The sequence below is a fragment of the Pecten maximus genome, chromosome 10 (assembly GCF_902652985.1).
Source record: "Pecten maximus chromosome 10, xPecMax1.1, whole genome shotgun sequence".
Lineage (NCBI taxonomy): Eukaryota > Metazoa > Mollusca > Bivalvia > Pectinida > Pectinidae > Pecten > Pecten maximus.
In genome coordinates, this window is record NC_047024.1 from 2,749,241 (window position 1) to 2,766,680 (window position 17,440).

The following is a 17,440-nucleotide window of genomic DNA, read 5'->3' on the forward strand; positions in this document are numbered from 1 at the left end:
GTTCATTTATAGTATATATAATAACAGTTATTGTGTAAGTTACTGCGGAGATATGTTCATTTACAGTATATATATAATCACAGCCATTGTGTAAGTTACTCCGGAGATATGTTCATTTATAGTATATAATCACAGTTATTGTGTAAGTTACTGCGGAGATATGTTATTTACAGTATATATATAATCACAGCTATTGTGTAAGTTACTGCGGAGATATGTTATTTACAGTATATATATAATCACAGTTATTGTGTAAGTTACTGCGGAAATATGTTCATTTACAGTATATATATAATCACAGCTATTGTGTAAGTTACTGCGGAGATATGTTATTTACAATATATATATATAATCACAGCTATTGTGTAAGTTACTGCGGAGATATGTTCATTTATAGTATATAATCACAGCTATTGTGTAAGTTACTGCGGAGATATGTTATTTACAGTATATATATAATCCGACGATATGTGTAAGTTACCTGCGGAGAATATGTTCATTTATAGTGTATAATCACAAGCTATTGTGTAAGTTTTACTGCGAGATAATGTTTATTTACAGTATATATATAAGCAACAGCTATTGTGTAGTTACTGCGGGATATGTTATTTACAGTATATAATCACAGATATTGGTAAGGTTAAACTAACTGCGGAGATATGTTATTTACAGTATATATATAATCACAGTTATTGTGTAAGTTACTGCGGAGATATGTTATTTACAATATATATATAATCACAGTTATTGTGTAAGTTACTCCGGAGATATGTTCATTTATAGTATATAATCACAGTTATTGTGTAAGTTACTGCGGAGATATGTTATTTACAGTATATATTTAATCACAGCTTTTGTGTAAGTTACTGCGGAGATATGTTATTTACAGTATATATATAATAACAGCCATTGTGTAAGTTACTGCGGAGATATGTTATTTACAGTATGTATATAATCACAGGTATTGTGTGTTTGTGAATTATTCCTATTTAATAGTTAAGATTCGATCCCTGGCTGAGGCATTAAAATAAATTGTTACAATATAACTAAATTAAAAATTACAAATTAATCAAGTCAATGGTCTGTACCTGCATATTCTTTCCAATTAACAAGGAATGTATTGTGTCAAACCATGGATACATTCAAAACAGGGTTTTACAATCGTGACTCGCCGGTCTCGTCGGTTTGCGAAGATTGTTTAAAGGAAAACCGTATTTATTTAACATGATATAAACATATCATACCTCAAGAAAAAATATCACAATTACACTGATTAGAGAACCAAATCCTATAGATACCATATAGAAAGTCTGACGAGACACATACTCGCTATCTCTCATGAATCGCATCATTCGTTATATACTAAACTAAATGACAGCATATAACTACATTAAGTAAAACCTGGTTAGTTCGAAAACTGATTATTTTAACAACTCAACTGTCATGCTCCTTTTTTTCTGAGTTTTAGTCGGAAAAAAAATTATCCACACGAATGAAGTTCCACTGTAGGACGTGCGTGTTTCCTCGCGAGAGATTTTTCATTCGAGCACACTTCACTTTATTCTGTACGTGTTCTGCGATTAGAAAAAAAATATTTCAATCGATCATCCGTTGTCAGTACCGTGTTATAACCATGCAACCTATCGTATTCCCTAGCGACAAGCACCGGAAATTTCCACTGGTGTATTACAGCTGCTCGGATAGAGATATATTTCGTATTTAAAACCGGAAGTAATGTAACATGACATCATCGATCGATCCGCTATGACAGTTTGGTATAATATGAGGTTAACGTAATTAATTTGTTAATTATCAATTAGCTTAATTAGGCTGTATGAAATCATAAGGAATTAAGAAACTTTAGGAAAAGATAGTATCGTTCTTCTTATTATAGTTTTATAATGAAACTGGTTATAAGATGCGCCGGTAAAGAAGAAACACCACAACAAAGTAATAAAAATCACCAAACACCTTAAACACTTTCATGGCCATCGTCTTAATGTCAATTTAACGACGTAACACCAGCATAAAGTGCTCTCCAATCTAATTACGGTATGTTACACAACAGGAAGGTGTTACGTGGATGTCTTTACTATAGAGGAAAGTAATGTCGGAATGTTACACAATGGATGATGTTACAGGAATGATTTTATTATAGAGGAAAGTAATGTCGGAATGTTAAACAACGGATGATGTTACAGGAATGATTTTATTATAGAGGAAAGTAATGTCGGAATGTTAAACAATGGATGATGTTACAGGAATGATTTTATTATAGAGGAAGGTAATGTCTGAATATCATACAACATGATAGTGTTATAGAGAGACGTATGTTAGTGCACCGAAAATTAAGATGAGGTTATTTGTACGTTTAGGATGAATTTAACAAGTCAAACGGTTAATGATATTTTAGGATTCTTGAACTTCGTATTGTTCTCGAGATAATTTAATGAAATTATCCTCCCTATAAATTGCCATGCTCCTTTCATGGATTTTCATGTTAATCTATATTTTGCTCTCGTATAATTGATTTGAATTAAATGACAATTTCGTGTCGGTTTACACATTATTTTGGCACAACATTTAATCTAACCTCAGTTTTGAAATGTCGTTTGAATTGTCAAACTGTAATACCTGTAAGGTGGTTGATTATAGTACTCAGTATCAAATTTATATATCAAAGTATATTCTTTGTGCATGTCTTCAGGGACGAGTGCAATTTGACGGCGCGGATCGAATTGGCCACGTTCTTCTTTTGCAGTATCAAGGTAAGAGTTGAGATTAAAACTGGTTTTGTGGTAAAAAGCTGGTCATCATGTACATATTAACAATATCAATTTGTTTTCATGTGGCACATTTGTTTTAGGATCTCTGACTCAGCTTAAAGTATGTGCATTCATAATGCATACTGGTGTTCTTCAGAAAGAAAAAAATACAGCAATTCGTATCTGAAGCAACTCGGCCTAACCACTTTAGGCTGAGTAATAAATAGAACACATGCCTTATATGTGTTCAGTGCTAATGGCAGCCTCTTACACTGTAAGCAGTTTTCTACTTTGTATAAAAGTAATTATAATCCTTCATCTCGTTGATAGAAGTCATAAAGTAGCTAGCATAGCTATTCTTAATTACCCGTACCCCAGGCAGATTTATAATGATGTATGCACCAAGCTGCTTCACTAAAACGCCTGTCCACTACGGCAAAGTCAATCTATTACATATATTACAACATGGTTTTTTGCAATATTGATCAATTTTAATGGCAGATAGGACATTTCTTGAACATGTAATGGAAGTTGTTGGGCACAGTAATTACAAATGATATTGTGAATTTACATAATCCCCAGACTGCCTCCGATCAATGTTGTCAGCATGGTTTGTGAATATATTGGATATTAAATCCAGATGGTGAGGTTTTGAAGGCCTGTCTTAGTCTACGTAAAGTATTGCCAAAATGAAAGTTAACATATATGGACGTGGATATTGTACTGCTGTGATAGAGTTTGAATTTCAGCCCAAGATCTGAACATTATCGCCATCGTATCACATCATATCTAGCAATATAAACATAAACATTCCGTATATGAATGTTTGTATTTGTATCCGGATTGGAAATATATTCGTGGAACATTAATGTCTACTTTCAAATTTGCTAGCGAAGGTGTTCCATACCCTCCTTTACACTGCTTTAGTGTAATCCATTGATGACATTCGGAAATGTATGGCAGTTTTTTGTTCACTAATACACAACACGCGTATAACTCAGGGGTACATGTGTGTAGTATTATTTCAGAGTTTATAATTAATGAGACAGGATTTTATCATTTTAAACTACATGAGTGTACCAATATATCTTTACATATATCGTTCGTTTGATTCTGCTTCGTTTCGCCATTTTCCCCCTAAAAACGTTTTCAGTTCTGAAATATGTAATGATAATTTGAAAAAAGTGAAGACTCATTGTTTTTGTTCTGTTTCCTAACATTTGTTTTAATTGTCTTTTGTGTAGTTTTCTTCCATCCTACCTCGCTTTGCAGGTAGGGAGTAAGAATTGTACCAGCTTCCACAATTGCATGATCGTAAGAGGCGACTAAATTTGGGATCTTATCCTTTCTTTCCAAAATGCTTAATGTCTCCATTGACGTTGCCTCACTTTTGGCCTTTGTTTAAGTGAGGAGGCAGGCTTTGAATGCTGCCATCTGGCCGAGATATTCCAATGATAGTTGGTGCTCTTGCTTAGCGCTCAGTTATTTGGGAGTAGTCTGGTTTAGTATTATATTCGTCCTATTAACAGCTAAGGTCATCTAAGGACAGTCACCGCTGTGTGCGAGATGCATGCGTGTGGTGGATGAATGTGTTGTGGGAGGTTACAGTATGTTGGTGTTTGACTCATTGTGATTGCCCGGAACTAATGCCGACTTTAAAGTGCTATTTCACTGAAGCATACTGCCGAAGACACCAAGCAGGACACACCACCCGGTCACACTATACTGACAACGGGCGAACCAGTCGTCCCTATTCCCAAAGTTCCCTGCAGGTAGGGTGTAAGAAATATGCCAGCTGCCCTCATACAATGAATAGGGACGACTGGTTCGCCCGTTGCCAGTATAATGTGATCGGGTGGTGTGTCCTGCTTGGTGTCGTCGACAACATGCTTCAGTAGTGCTATAACGTATGCATCAGTTCCGCGCTATCACAAGCAGACAAACGTATACATACTCTACAATCTCCCAGGACACACGCATTCACTACATGCATACATCTCCCTCACAAAAGAGGCCGTCCATAATGACCACAGCTGTTGATAGGACGTGAAACAATCCTAAACCAAACATCCTACAGAACTTTGGTTCCATGTGATGAGACCCTAATACATAACAGTGATAAATTATTTGAGCAGGTGTTACTGAATTTATTACTTAAGTTGTTAGATAAAGCTTTCAGAGGAAACTGATCGTAGATCGCAAAAACCGTTGTACTTTTACATGAAACCAAAATCTTTTGATTAATTGGTCGACATTCTTTAATTATTGATAAACTGCTCCCAGACAATCTCATCAATCTCGTGGTAAGTTAATGGTATCATTTAGTCACTAAATCCAGCTTTGATATCATAGCTTCGGGAATTATTAATGATATTACTAGAATTGTCCGCATTTCTTTAATGTTCAATAGAATTTATTAGCACATTTGAAATGGCAGTGGTAATTTGATGGCTATAAACAAACAGAACTAAGTAATCCAATAATGTGGTAAAATTATAAGAAAGATTAGAAAAGATAGAGAATCCTAAATTAAGTCGCCTCTTGAAATGGCAGTAGAAATTTGATGGCTATAAACAAACAGAACTAAGTAATCAAATAATGTCATCACGTTAGAACACACGAGTAAATCATACAATATATATTAAACTCTTACATATATATAATAAATGTAAATGTTATCACGATGGAATACACATCTATATCATACAATATATTAAACTCTTACAATATATAATAAATGTAAATGTTATCACCATGGAATACACATGTTTATCATAAATTATACAAGACAGATACAATATAAACTAAAATTTAAAATGTTATCAAGATGGAATACCTATCTTTATCATACAATATATTAGACTCTGACAATATACAATAAAATTTGAAATGTTTTCACGATGGCATACACATGAATATTATACAATAATTTAAACCTACAATATATACTGAAATGTAAATGTACACCTGTTTATTATGCAATATATAATAAACATTTTTTTATATCTCTATCATTTGCTTAGTGCTTTCCTTTTGAATGCAAAACGTCATCGTTTCATTTCGTATATCGGGAAATCTGATTGTGTCGAAGATTTGTGTAAAATAGCATTTACCCTCTTAACAAGGAAACGATTCATACAGAAATTGGATTATGGATAGGATGACTTCTTCCTTTATCGATTTCCATTTCCAAATTGAAATACATGTCTCTCTTGGGAGACATACGTATGTTCAGTTGTACTGACTAGAGACAACTGGCGGTGTTGATAGATCTGTATGCCAATAAAGACATCAAGGATGAATTCGCAGATTCATCTTAATTCCTGCGATAACAGAATGATTATGCAAATAAGTAAGAAATATTCTATTCCCTGAGGACGCTTTCATAGTGTCTGAGTTTTTCGAAACATCCCTCGAGAAAAAAACATGACAAAACACAAGTGAGAAATGCTTTAACATTTCAGATATTGCCCGTTTAATGGCGAGAAAGTCGTGGTAACGTTTCCTGTGAAGTCGTGTATGTTACTTGTGTCTTACTTACGAACTTTCCTCCTGCGTAGTCTAGTGATCAGCATTGGCACATCGATTTCACATGACACTGTGTTAAATGCCGTTATTTTAGAATGCATTTTTTCTGATTGTTGTTGATGGAATTCTCTGGAATAGTACAGTGTACTTCAATCTAGAAAGGCTGATTTCAATTTTGACCCAAGTTTCCACCTTTTCACAAGATTCTAGTAATTCGTCAGATTACGAAAAGTAACAAAAGCAACGTCAAATCCATGGACCTTGTTAAGGGCTCAGCATCTGCAATTAACTGTGCAATACATGCAAAATTAATGTCAAATATCTTGACTTGTTTAAACGAATCATTAAAAGTAATCAGGAGTCGTCATTGGCATCGACTATAAGCGAAAGTACAAACGTGCTAATGATCTTGTGTTACATTACCTAGTGAATAATGGTGAATATTTGGGTACAGACGTGCTAATGATCATGTGTTGAATTAAAGGAGGAGTAATGGTAAAGATTGGGGGTACAAACGTGCTGATGACCTTGTGTTGTATTACAGGTGGGGTTGGGGGCTGGGGGTTTAATGGTGAAGATTGGGGAGTACACACGTGCTGATGACCTTTTGTGTATACAGAGGGTGGAGGTTGGAAGAGTGTGAGGACGGTTGATGGGGCTGGGGTTAATGGGGGTACACGTCAATGACTTTCGAACAGGGGGGTTCTTAGTAAATAGTACACATTGCTGAGACCTTTGTTGTATAATAGGGGTGAGGTTGGGGGCTGGGGTTAATGGTGAAGATTGGGGAGTACACACGTGCTGATGACCTTTTGCTGTATAACAGGGTGGGGTTGGGGGCTGGGGGTTAATGGTGAAGATTTAGGGTACAGACGTGCTAACGACCTTCTGATGAATTACAGGAGGGGGTAATTGTTTATATTGGGGGGTACAAACGTGATTACCACATGTGTTGAATTAAAGGATGGGTAATAGTGAAGATTAGGGTGGTGTACACACATGCTAACGACCTTGTGTTGTATTACAGGAGGAGTAATGGTGAAGATTGGGGAGTACAAACGTGCTAACGATGACCTGATGTTATTAGATACAATACGATGGCAGGGTAAGTACCGTGTTCTGAAATAATGCGTATGTGATAAATATTCGTATTACAAAGTTTTGATGTGTTAGAAAATAGCATAAATCTTAGTAATGTCTAACAGATGACTACTACTGAGAATCTCTACGGAATGTCTGTTTATCGTTTACACGAATTGTGTATAAACACATCCAGAAATGTATTCAGCTAGGCATCAAAATATATTTGGATGTACTCTGTTTTAATAAAGGTTAAAACATAACAAACATCAAAGATTAAAAGGGGAAAATGCCTAATATCAAAGATATAAAGACGACATAAAATTCATCTTTACTTTTTTAACAAAATTATACAATGGTATCTGTTACATAAGATGAAACCAGATATTTAGAACCCCTTTATACAAAGATGGGGAACACATTGCGCTACCATATAACCAGACAGTTGAGTATCAACCAAATACAGTATCTGGTTGTATATCCCCAATATACATCATTGTATATATAATACCTTCAGTACAGCATCCTTAACGTTGTAAACTCGTCATAAGAAACTCTAACTACTGTACATATTCTAACGATTTATTCTCTGTCAGTTATATTTGAAACTTTCATAAATGCCATGTTTTGTCAACAATTGAAATAATAGCATAGGGACGTACATTTCTAAACCTGCTGAAATCCTACAACAGGAGAGGTTACCTTATAGAGTGAAGATACGGTCGTGACACGGCATCAGACACACTGTAGAAATCTGTTAAAGTCGAAACAGCTATTGATTTCAAACACAATAACACATTCCAAGACATTGCATGCTAACATACAATTTTTGTTATTCTGACATTTCCTTTTTGTGACAGCTGACCTAAATCTAATTAGCATCCTGATGCCATGTTCAGACATTTCTTCGCTCTAGTGAAATGAATTACATAATATTCAGTAGGAAGCGCTGATATCTAATGCTGACCTTGCAAATATAGCAGGGCGTAACGATACCTTTATCTGTGAAGAAACGATGAGTGTTAGATTGTACGTTAACATAAAGAGCAATTAAATTCAATGTAGAAGTTCATTTTTTTCATCGTTGTTGTTTCGTCATCAACTATATTTGGCGTAATGCACCGGCATTCCTTTTGATCATTGTCTTTGTCATTTATCGTCGTCATCTTCGTCGTCATTATCATTGTTTCATTAAAACTGTGTGTTACAGGGAATGGGCCTCCGCGTGACCGGAACCTGCGCCGATGGGAAGTGCAGAGAGTTTCTGTTGCTGCCTACAGCGTCATTTGCTTTCTTGCTGGTATCGGCATTGTGATGGCGACTGTATTCCTCATATTTAACATCATATTCCGTAACCATGGGTAGGTAATAATGAAAGTTCATACAACCAAGCACTAAGTAAAACGTTATTTTTCATTGACTGAAGGTGTTTTATACCCTTCCGGTTACATGTGCAGACTATCCCATTAGCATAGATTTCCAATTTCCAGCTTGACCATCCGATTAAGTCCCCTCTCAAATTGAACGCAGATAACATGACGTGGCTATTTTGAAAACGAGGCAGTCATTTGTAAACAGGATCACACAGTAAACACGTGTTTTAAACATCAGATTTGGTTTTGATTGATAACTCAAAGTTCATTCCCCATTATGAAAAGAGTAAAAATTTATTCTGCATGTTGTAGTAAATTAAATTTGTAAACAACGATCAGAGCTAACCAAATGTTGGACGCACACGGTTTGTCTCGTTTGCCAATACACACTACCGGCAATGCAGCAGAATCGCCCAGAATGCTGCGGCTTGCATGTTGCTTTCAAAGCGAAATTCAAGGGATTTATTTTGCTTATTTGGCCACCTTTTTTTCGTTATTGACGCAAAAACAAAAAACAAAAATTTTTTTTTTGCTGTTTTTGTTTAGAGGTGCTTGTTATGACGCAAAAAAATACATACGTAGACTGTTGATCGAAGGCGGCATATTTCCCTTTTATTATAAATCAGAGTCTTTATGCATAATATATTTCAGCGAAATCCGATCATTATAAGGTAATTTACTTGATAAATGTATGCAATGATAAAGAGAGCAATACAAAAAATGGTTTACCCGAGCGGCTTTAATAATGAAGAAAAAAAACAATAACCCTTTTTAAAAAAAAAATTCCTTCGGACAGATCTAAAGTTATCTGTGAAAAGTTTACTTTTTACCATCGGAAATTACTTATAATCTTAGTTGCTGTTTTCAGAAAAACAAATGTTAGGATGAGGAATACTTTTATATGCGAGATGTCTTTGAACTTTAATTTTACTTTCAGGTATATCAAGATGTCCAGCCCATATATGAACAATGTAATTATAGTGGGATGTATCTTGTGCTACCTGAGCGTATTCCTCTTAGGAACAGACAGCGGTGTGGTCCCTACACACATTGTTAAATACGTGTGTGTGGTAGGTATTATAATATAATATATTTAATATAATTATGATATTTTAAAGAAATCAAGATTACTTTAATTTAAAACATTTCTATTTAGATTTGCTTCCAGATCTCCTGCAATAAGGATGCATGCGATAATATCAGGTTACATGTACAAAGCCAGAGGCAAGCCAGGTTCCGTATTCCTCTAAATTCCTTACTGTAACTACTTACTATTTTTACCATTTACCAATAATTGGGAGGTATATTTTGGCATCATTAAGGATGGTACAAAAACACACGAAAACAGCAATTTTACAATACAATTTTACAATACAAATTTACAATACAATTTTACAATACAAATTTACAATACAAATTTACGAGTTAAATGTTAAACGGTCCTAGGTGTATATACCGGTACTCATTTTAAGTCGTATTACTATATAATGAATACAAATACCATTGTTTCTGTCATTAAATTATACCTTTGTTCTACCTAAATCTCCGTCCTGGTGTATTATATCTCTAATTTACAGGCACAGTCATGGGTTTTGTCCATAGGTTTCTCACTCGCCTTCGGAGCAATGTTCAGCAAGACCTGGAGAGTTCATGCCATCTTTACCAACATCAAACTTAACAAAAAGGTTAGTCTAATACCATTGACTGTACAACATCAAACTTAACAAAGATGTTAGTCTCATACCACTTACTGTTATCGAACTTACGCGTAAATACATGTTTAGTGTCATCTTAATTTCAAGACAAGTTAAAGTGAGCCCCATAACGAATAGGGGATTATCTTCCGTGTATTCTATTGATGGGATATCGAAGAGAGCATTTTAACACTTGAGGTCTTAAATCTTTCTGTGCTTTATTTCTTTCTCAACACAACTGTCTTCTTCACAACTGTCCTCATATGACCCTGGCCTTATGCGTTTCCTTCACAACTGTTCTCATATAACCCTGGCTGTTGGTGTCTCCTTCACAACTGTCCTCATATGACCCTGGTTGTTGGTGTCTCCTTCACAACTGTTCTCATATGACCCTGGCTGTTGGTGTATCCTTCACAACTGTCCTCATATAACCTTGGCTGTTGGTGTCTCCTTCACAACTGTCCTCATATGACCCTGGCTGTTGGTGTCTCCTTCACAACTGTTCTCATATGACCCTGGCTGTTGGTGTCTCCTTCACAACCGTTCTCATATGACCCTGGCTGTTGGTGTCTCCTTTACAACTGTCCTCATATGACCCTGGCTGTTGGTGTCTCCTTTACAACTGCCCTCATATGACCCTGGCTGTTGGTGTCTCCTTTATAACTGTCCTCATATGACCCTGGCTGTTGGTGTCTTCTTCACAACTGTCCTCATATGACCCTGGCTGTTGGTTTCTCCTTCACAACTGTCCTCATATGACCCTGGCTGTTGGTGTCTTCTTCACAACTGTCCTCATATGACCCTGGCTGTTGCGAACACGTTTAACCATTAAAAATAAAAATAGATACAAAGGTCAATAAACACTAATATAAAATAGATTGGACCGTTATTATCTAGAGCAGGTTCCTTATTAAAGATCAGAATTACACGTTTAACCAAATATTTTCAAAGTCACGCATTGGCCTCCTCGTTACAATATTCCTACGTCATCAACATCACCATGCAATAAGGATATTGTAGTGGTATTTATATTTGTAGTCACACGATGATTGTGTATAACGTCCGTCCTCATAGCCAAGCAGTTGGGTAGTGTTATACCAGTGTATGTAATTTAGATCTTTTAGTAAATAAGATATAGCATGACCATGTACAGCGCAGCAAAAAATATTTTTTCTTTGAACTCCTACTCCCCTTCATACTCCTACTCCCCTCAGCACTCACTCTCCCCTACATACTCATGTTTCTCTTAATACTCACCCTCCCCTACATACTCCTACTCCGCTCCATACTCATATTCCTCTCAATACTCCTATTCCCCTTCATACACCTATTCCCCTTCATACACATACTCCCCTTCATACACCTGCTCCCCTTCATACACCTACTCCCCTTCATACACCTACTCCCTCCATACACCTATTCCCCTCCATACACATACTCCCCTTCATACACCTACTCCCTTTCATACACATACTCCCCTTCATACACCTACTCCCCTTCATACACATACTCCCCTTCATTCACCTACTCCCCTTCATACACATACTCCCCTTCATACACCTACTCCCTTTCATACACCTACTCCCCTCCATACACCTACTCCCCTCCATACACCTACTCCCCTTCATACACCTACTCCCCTCCATACTCCTACGTACATTAATATACTCCTCTTCATACTCCTACTCCCTTCCAAACCCCTACTCCTCATTTCCTATCTCCTAGCTCTCCTTCTGGGTTTTCACACCTTCGATCCTAATCAAGCAATTCGGTACGTGCGTATATATTACTGAATTCAATTCTGTTTCTTTAGTGTTTTTAACCATTCTTTCAGATAATCAAAGATTATAAGTTGTTTATTATGGTGTGTGTGCTGGTACTGATAGACGCCGGAATCCTCAGTGCCTGGCAGATAATGGATCACTTATATATGACGACAAAAGACCTCCCTGCTCTGGTGAGTCTCTGCAAATATAACGACAAAAAATCTTCCTGCAGGTGAGTCTCTATATATAACGACACTGGTGATTCTTTATTTATATATTACGACAAAATACCTCCCGGCACTGGTTAGTCTATATTTATATATACTAAGACCAAATAGTTCCCTGCAGGTGAGTCTTTATTTATATATAACGACAAGATATATCCCTGCATTAGTGAGTCTATATATGTATATAACGACAAAAGACCACCCTGCACTGGTGAGTCTATATAAAGACTGAATGACCAGAGATGAAAGCTAACATATGTAATGTACTTTAAATACAAAATTCAGCCAGTGTTGTACGCGTTTCCTGTAGCAAGTAAATGTTTGTAGGAATCTATTTCTGATTAATTGTAACATGACTCTATACAATAAAGGATACAGCAGGTTGTGATGCTGTAATGTGTATAGTAAATAATATATTACAGTATGGACACAAACCTTAATTGGTTATGCCAAAGCAATTATGTACATGGAACACATCAAATGGTAACTGACGACAGTACACTTTTTACCATCGCTGTGAAAGTGTATGGTATGTTTCGTACTAAAATGGTGGTATTTTCTGCCCGATGACACTTCAGTTTGAGTCTGCTCATTCTGATAATATCGTATACATGGTTTTGACCTAGATTTAATGGCATTCACAGGTAGTTGGTGAATATGAAGTCATTCCAACGATAGAATACTGCACCAGTAACGCGATGAAGATCTGGCTTGGCAGTCTGTACGCGTACAAAGGATTACTGCTAGTAAGTGTTTGCGAAAACAGTGCTGATCAGCCTGCTTTGTTTTATTTCATTGATTGATTTTGTTTTTAACATTGCTATCGGGGGGTTTTGTTGGGTTTTTGTTGGGGGGGGGGGGGGGAGGGTGTTTGTTTGTTTGTTTTTCTTTCTTTTTTTAGTGTTGACTTAAAAGTCGTACAAAAGAAAATATGTGATATTTCTAATTGGCAACACTTTTCTTTCGTCAAAAACAATAGTGAAATTGTTATTTGGCAGTGTTTTGCACCAATAAATATATTACAGTGTGTATGTTAAACAGTCATGACATTCGTATGTGTAATAGAACACTTCCGTCAATCAGTCAATTGATCATAAACTTTGATTTTTTTAGTCTCGTTCGGTCAGGAGCGAAGCTACAAACTTCAAAATTATATGCGAAAATTTTAAGAAATTCAATATTGGATTGGCTCATACGGCCACTTTTGCCCATTGGGAACTGGAAAATAAGATATTAACACTCTATGACTAAAGCCTTTCGAAACACGTGTTATAATATCAAAAAAGAAAGAATGGTCGATGGCACAGTGGTAACACATTTGCCTATCACCTAAGCGGCCCGGGTTCGATTCCCCGATTGGACCTGAAAAGCTATAAAGGGTCATCTGCCCGATTACATGTAAGTAAGACCCCTCACGCGCTTTCATTCAGGTCATCAAGAATGATTAATATTCATATTAATGTTCATATTACTTGTTTCGCAATTGTTGTAAAATACATAAAGTTTAGATTTTTAAAAAGAGAAAGGATGCCTTTAAAATGTATTGTGGTTTTACTTTTAGGTATTTGGTTGTTTCCTTGCTTGGGAGACGAAGAATGTCACCATATCCGCCCTGAATGACTCGAAGTATATCGGAATGAGCGTGTATAATGTCGTCATAATGTGTGTGTGCGGAGCAGCCATCTCCTTCATCATCAAGGACCAACCAACGCCCGCTTTCGTCATAATCAGCCTCTTCATTGTTTTCTGTACGACCATCACGCTGTGTCTCGTGTTTGTACCAAAGGTAACGAATGTGTTACAGGTGTTTGTTAAACATTTAGAGGAAATGTGTCGGTAGTCACCGTGTTACAGGATTTTTGTTTAATATTTAGAGTATATATGTCGACACGATAATGAAAATACCAAACATTTATACAAAGTGACAAAATCCCCTCTAATCCGTGTTTCTCTGAAATGGTGGATGAGATAGTTTGTCTGTAATGAAGCTCGAATGCTGGAGAGTTGTCAGTTTTAGCTTATTTTCGTAAGAGTTTTTCGGTTTTTATATTCTCTCCATAGTGAATTGACTCGAATGTCTTTTTTTTACGACGATATCAGATGGTTGAGTTACATCGGGATCCAGCAGGGGAGGGCCGCCGAATCAGGGCAACACTGAGAAGAAAAAAGAAGAGAGCACAGGAAAATGGTACAACATTTCAGAAACGGATCAAAGATGTGATAGAGGAAAACGAACGATATAAAGAAATCATCAAGGAGGTAATAATTTTAATATATTTATCTGTACATATATACTGTTGGTGTGCATTTCTTACCGCTAATTTTTAAGGAGTCATGATTCAGATCTGACATACAACCACTGGACTGAAGTGTTATCGTTGACGCCATGTCAAACCAAAAGCGGTGACAATAGCTTGCTAAATCCATAGGTTTAAGTGTTAAAAAGCACACATATATTGCAACTGCAAATTGCGTTACATCTGATATTTAATAATTGGCCCTGCATTTTATGTTACGTTCCCACGTCAACACAAAAACTTCACTTTACCTTGGCACAACCAGAATCGATCAAAACGCTGGTAGAAGAATGGCCCGTGTGCCAAAATCGAGGGAGGAAACACCGTTATATGCAATATTATGCAAAGCCAAGACATTGTAAAAAAAATAATTTGGCAAAATGTAATTTCATATCTCAAAAAAGCTGAAAAATATGCCATATTATTTTGAGATGTCTGTCTTTCTCATTCCGTTGCCTTTTAAATCAGTTTGTACAATGCTGTCCCTACCGAACTCAGAACTCATGTACAAAGAACACAACGCCACAATATATAGAATTAATTCTTTATTTGTGATTTTCACCGCCACCTGTTTCGGCGCACATAACTTAATGTATTGGCTACAAACTCTTGTCTTTTTGTTAGAAGAGTGCTGAGATCAAGAGCCTCCTGGAGCAGCTTGGTGAGGACACCAGTGCCTATGATGTCGAGTTCAGACCTCAGCTACACAAAAAAGTGATAGAGCTGCGTATGTCAGATCTTTCCCCTGGTAGGCAGTGTTTACTTACACGGTATAATATTGTATAATTGATTCTATGTACCGATTATTCCTTGTGTGCTTCCATTAATTGAAAGTAGGTATAAGAATTTTACCTGCTGCCCCATTTTAGGATTCGTGAGAGGCGAATAAATTCAGTATCTTTCTATTCTTTTATTTCAAATAACTGTTTTCTTCCTAATGTCTCCCTTAACACTGCCTCACCTTTTGGTCTTTAGTTGAGCGTGCATCCTGTGAGGAGGACGTTGGGTAATGTCCCTGGCCGGGATGAACCATTGTCTCTAAAAAGTTACTACTCCTGCTTGAAGTTCGTCATTTTAGGCCATTTCAGGAGTGACAACTGGTTTGCCCTGTTTTTATAATGTGACCGGGTGGGGTTTCCCGATGACAATTTTTGGCAACATGCTTCAATGAATTAACACTATAAAGCCATAATAGGTTCCATGCTATCAAATGGAGACAAACCCGAACAAACCGTGGCCTCCGAAAACCAACACGCTCACCACACGTATATATCTCGCACCCAGGGAAGGTCGTCCTGATATGGCCAAAGGACGTTAAACAATACGAAACCACCAAACCCAACATCAACTAGAACCTTTTTATCATTGATTTACGGAAGCCGGTTTTAATATCAAATCTCGAGGGATTTGTCGTGGTATAACGGTATTGTAGGTTCCTTTCTATTCCATAGTGATCAGTTGTCCAGTTTTGGAAGAAAAAAAACCTGAATGTTGTCATAATCCTGAAACAGGATTTTTTTTTTTTATTAAATTTGTGCTATTCTTTTTTCATGATTGTATCTCGACGGTCCATGTTGACACCGGGAATTTTCAGTTATCTTACCTGAACATATTTTTTCATATTTCTTTAAAGCGTCTTCAGCGACAGAGATGGACCACATGTCGAGTTTTTCTGATGTTAGTGCCTTCACGCACACCACATGTACAGACTCACCCCAGGTCCGACAGCGCCACCTATTGAGATCTAATAGGTCTATGGGAGGAAGCGATACCGATTGTATGGAACTCGCGGAAACAAATTGCAAGTAAGTATAGACATTGAATTTAGGAAACTCAATAACCCCAGTTATGACAAAGATTCAAGTTAAGACGCAAAATGTTGGACACTTCCAAGTTATGACACGAAATGTATTTACTCTGGGAACTTTTATTATTCGATAGCTAAAGAAATATTAATCATGTACGTATATATTAATTATTTAACTGTTTTAGATCTATGAAAGGGAAATAACACGTGTTTGATCAGTTTCTTGGATATCTTGTTTTACCATTATTTTAGGGCACAGTATGAAAAATTGATTTCTTATTATCTAAAATACTTTAAAATACTATTATCCTATACAATTATTCATATAATTTCACATTAATGATGTGAAATGTATAATGTGCCATTGATGTCAGTAGATACCAAAGTCTTGCTTTGGTAAATTTTCTGCTTCAAAACATATATAAGTAGTACTGCTGTCTACAGTGCCAAAGACAAATGATACTTTGACGGATTTCCATTTTTAGAAAGCCAAACTGTTACAAACCGAGTACGCGTCAGTTATCGGGAGAGTCTGACGGTTGTAGACTGAAGAATGGGCCGACAGAAACAGACAAGATTGATTTCTCCTCAACTGAAAATTACGGGTAAACTATTACAAGCGAGTTTGAGATATGACGTGTATAAATGAAGCTCCTACTGATCTAGGAATGACATTGGAGGGGAGACGATTCAATAAGTATTTAGTCTTTATGTCGACTAACATGTCGATTTTATTTTACAAGGAGGGGAAATCGTTCTTTTTCAGTTGCTAGTTGGAAATGTTGAGCAGAATGTGATCTGTGATTGAGAATCAAAAGGTCTTCCAATAATTTCATTCTAATCTATAATATTAATGTTCGATTATATTCCAAGAGTGTTTCTACTTTTTTTTTCGTTTTTTTT

The 17,440-nt window shown here is 36.4% G+C and overlaps 1 protein-coding gene across 1 annotated transcript in view; it reads left to right on the plus strand.

The window, feature by feature from the left end:
* LOC117335905 (gamma-aminobutyric acid type B receptor subunit 2-like) overlaps positions 1–17,440 on the plus strand; it is a 46,167-nt gene that overhangs the window by 19,758 nt on the left and 8,969 nt on the right. Inside the window, 12 exon segments of the mRNA XM_033896174.1 lie at positions 2,708–2,768; positions 7,321–7,398; positions 8,584–8,734; positions 9,684–9,816; positions 10,324–10,431; positions 12,275–12,397; positions 13,078–13,179; positions 13,995–14,219; positions 14,534–14,692; positions 15,355–15,478; positions 16,364–16,535; positions 17,023–17,142. Of these exon segments, the coding sequence (XP_033752065.1) occupies positions 2,708–2,768; positions 7,321–7,398; positions 8,584–8,734; positions 9,684–9,816; positions 10,324–10,431; positions 12,275–12,397; positions 13,078–13,179; positions 13,995–14,219; positions 14,534–14,692; positions 15,355–15,478; positions 16,364–16,535; positions 17,023–17,142 (1,556 nt within the window).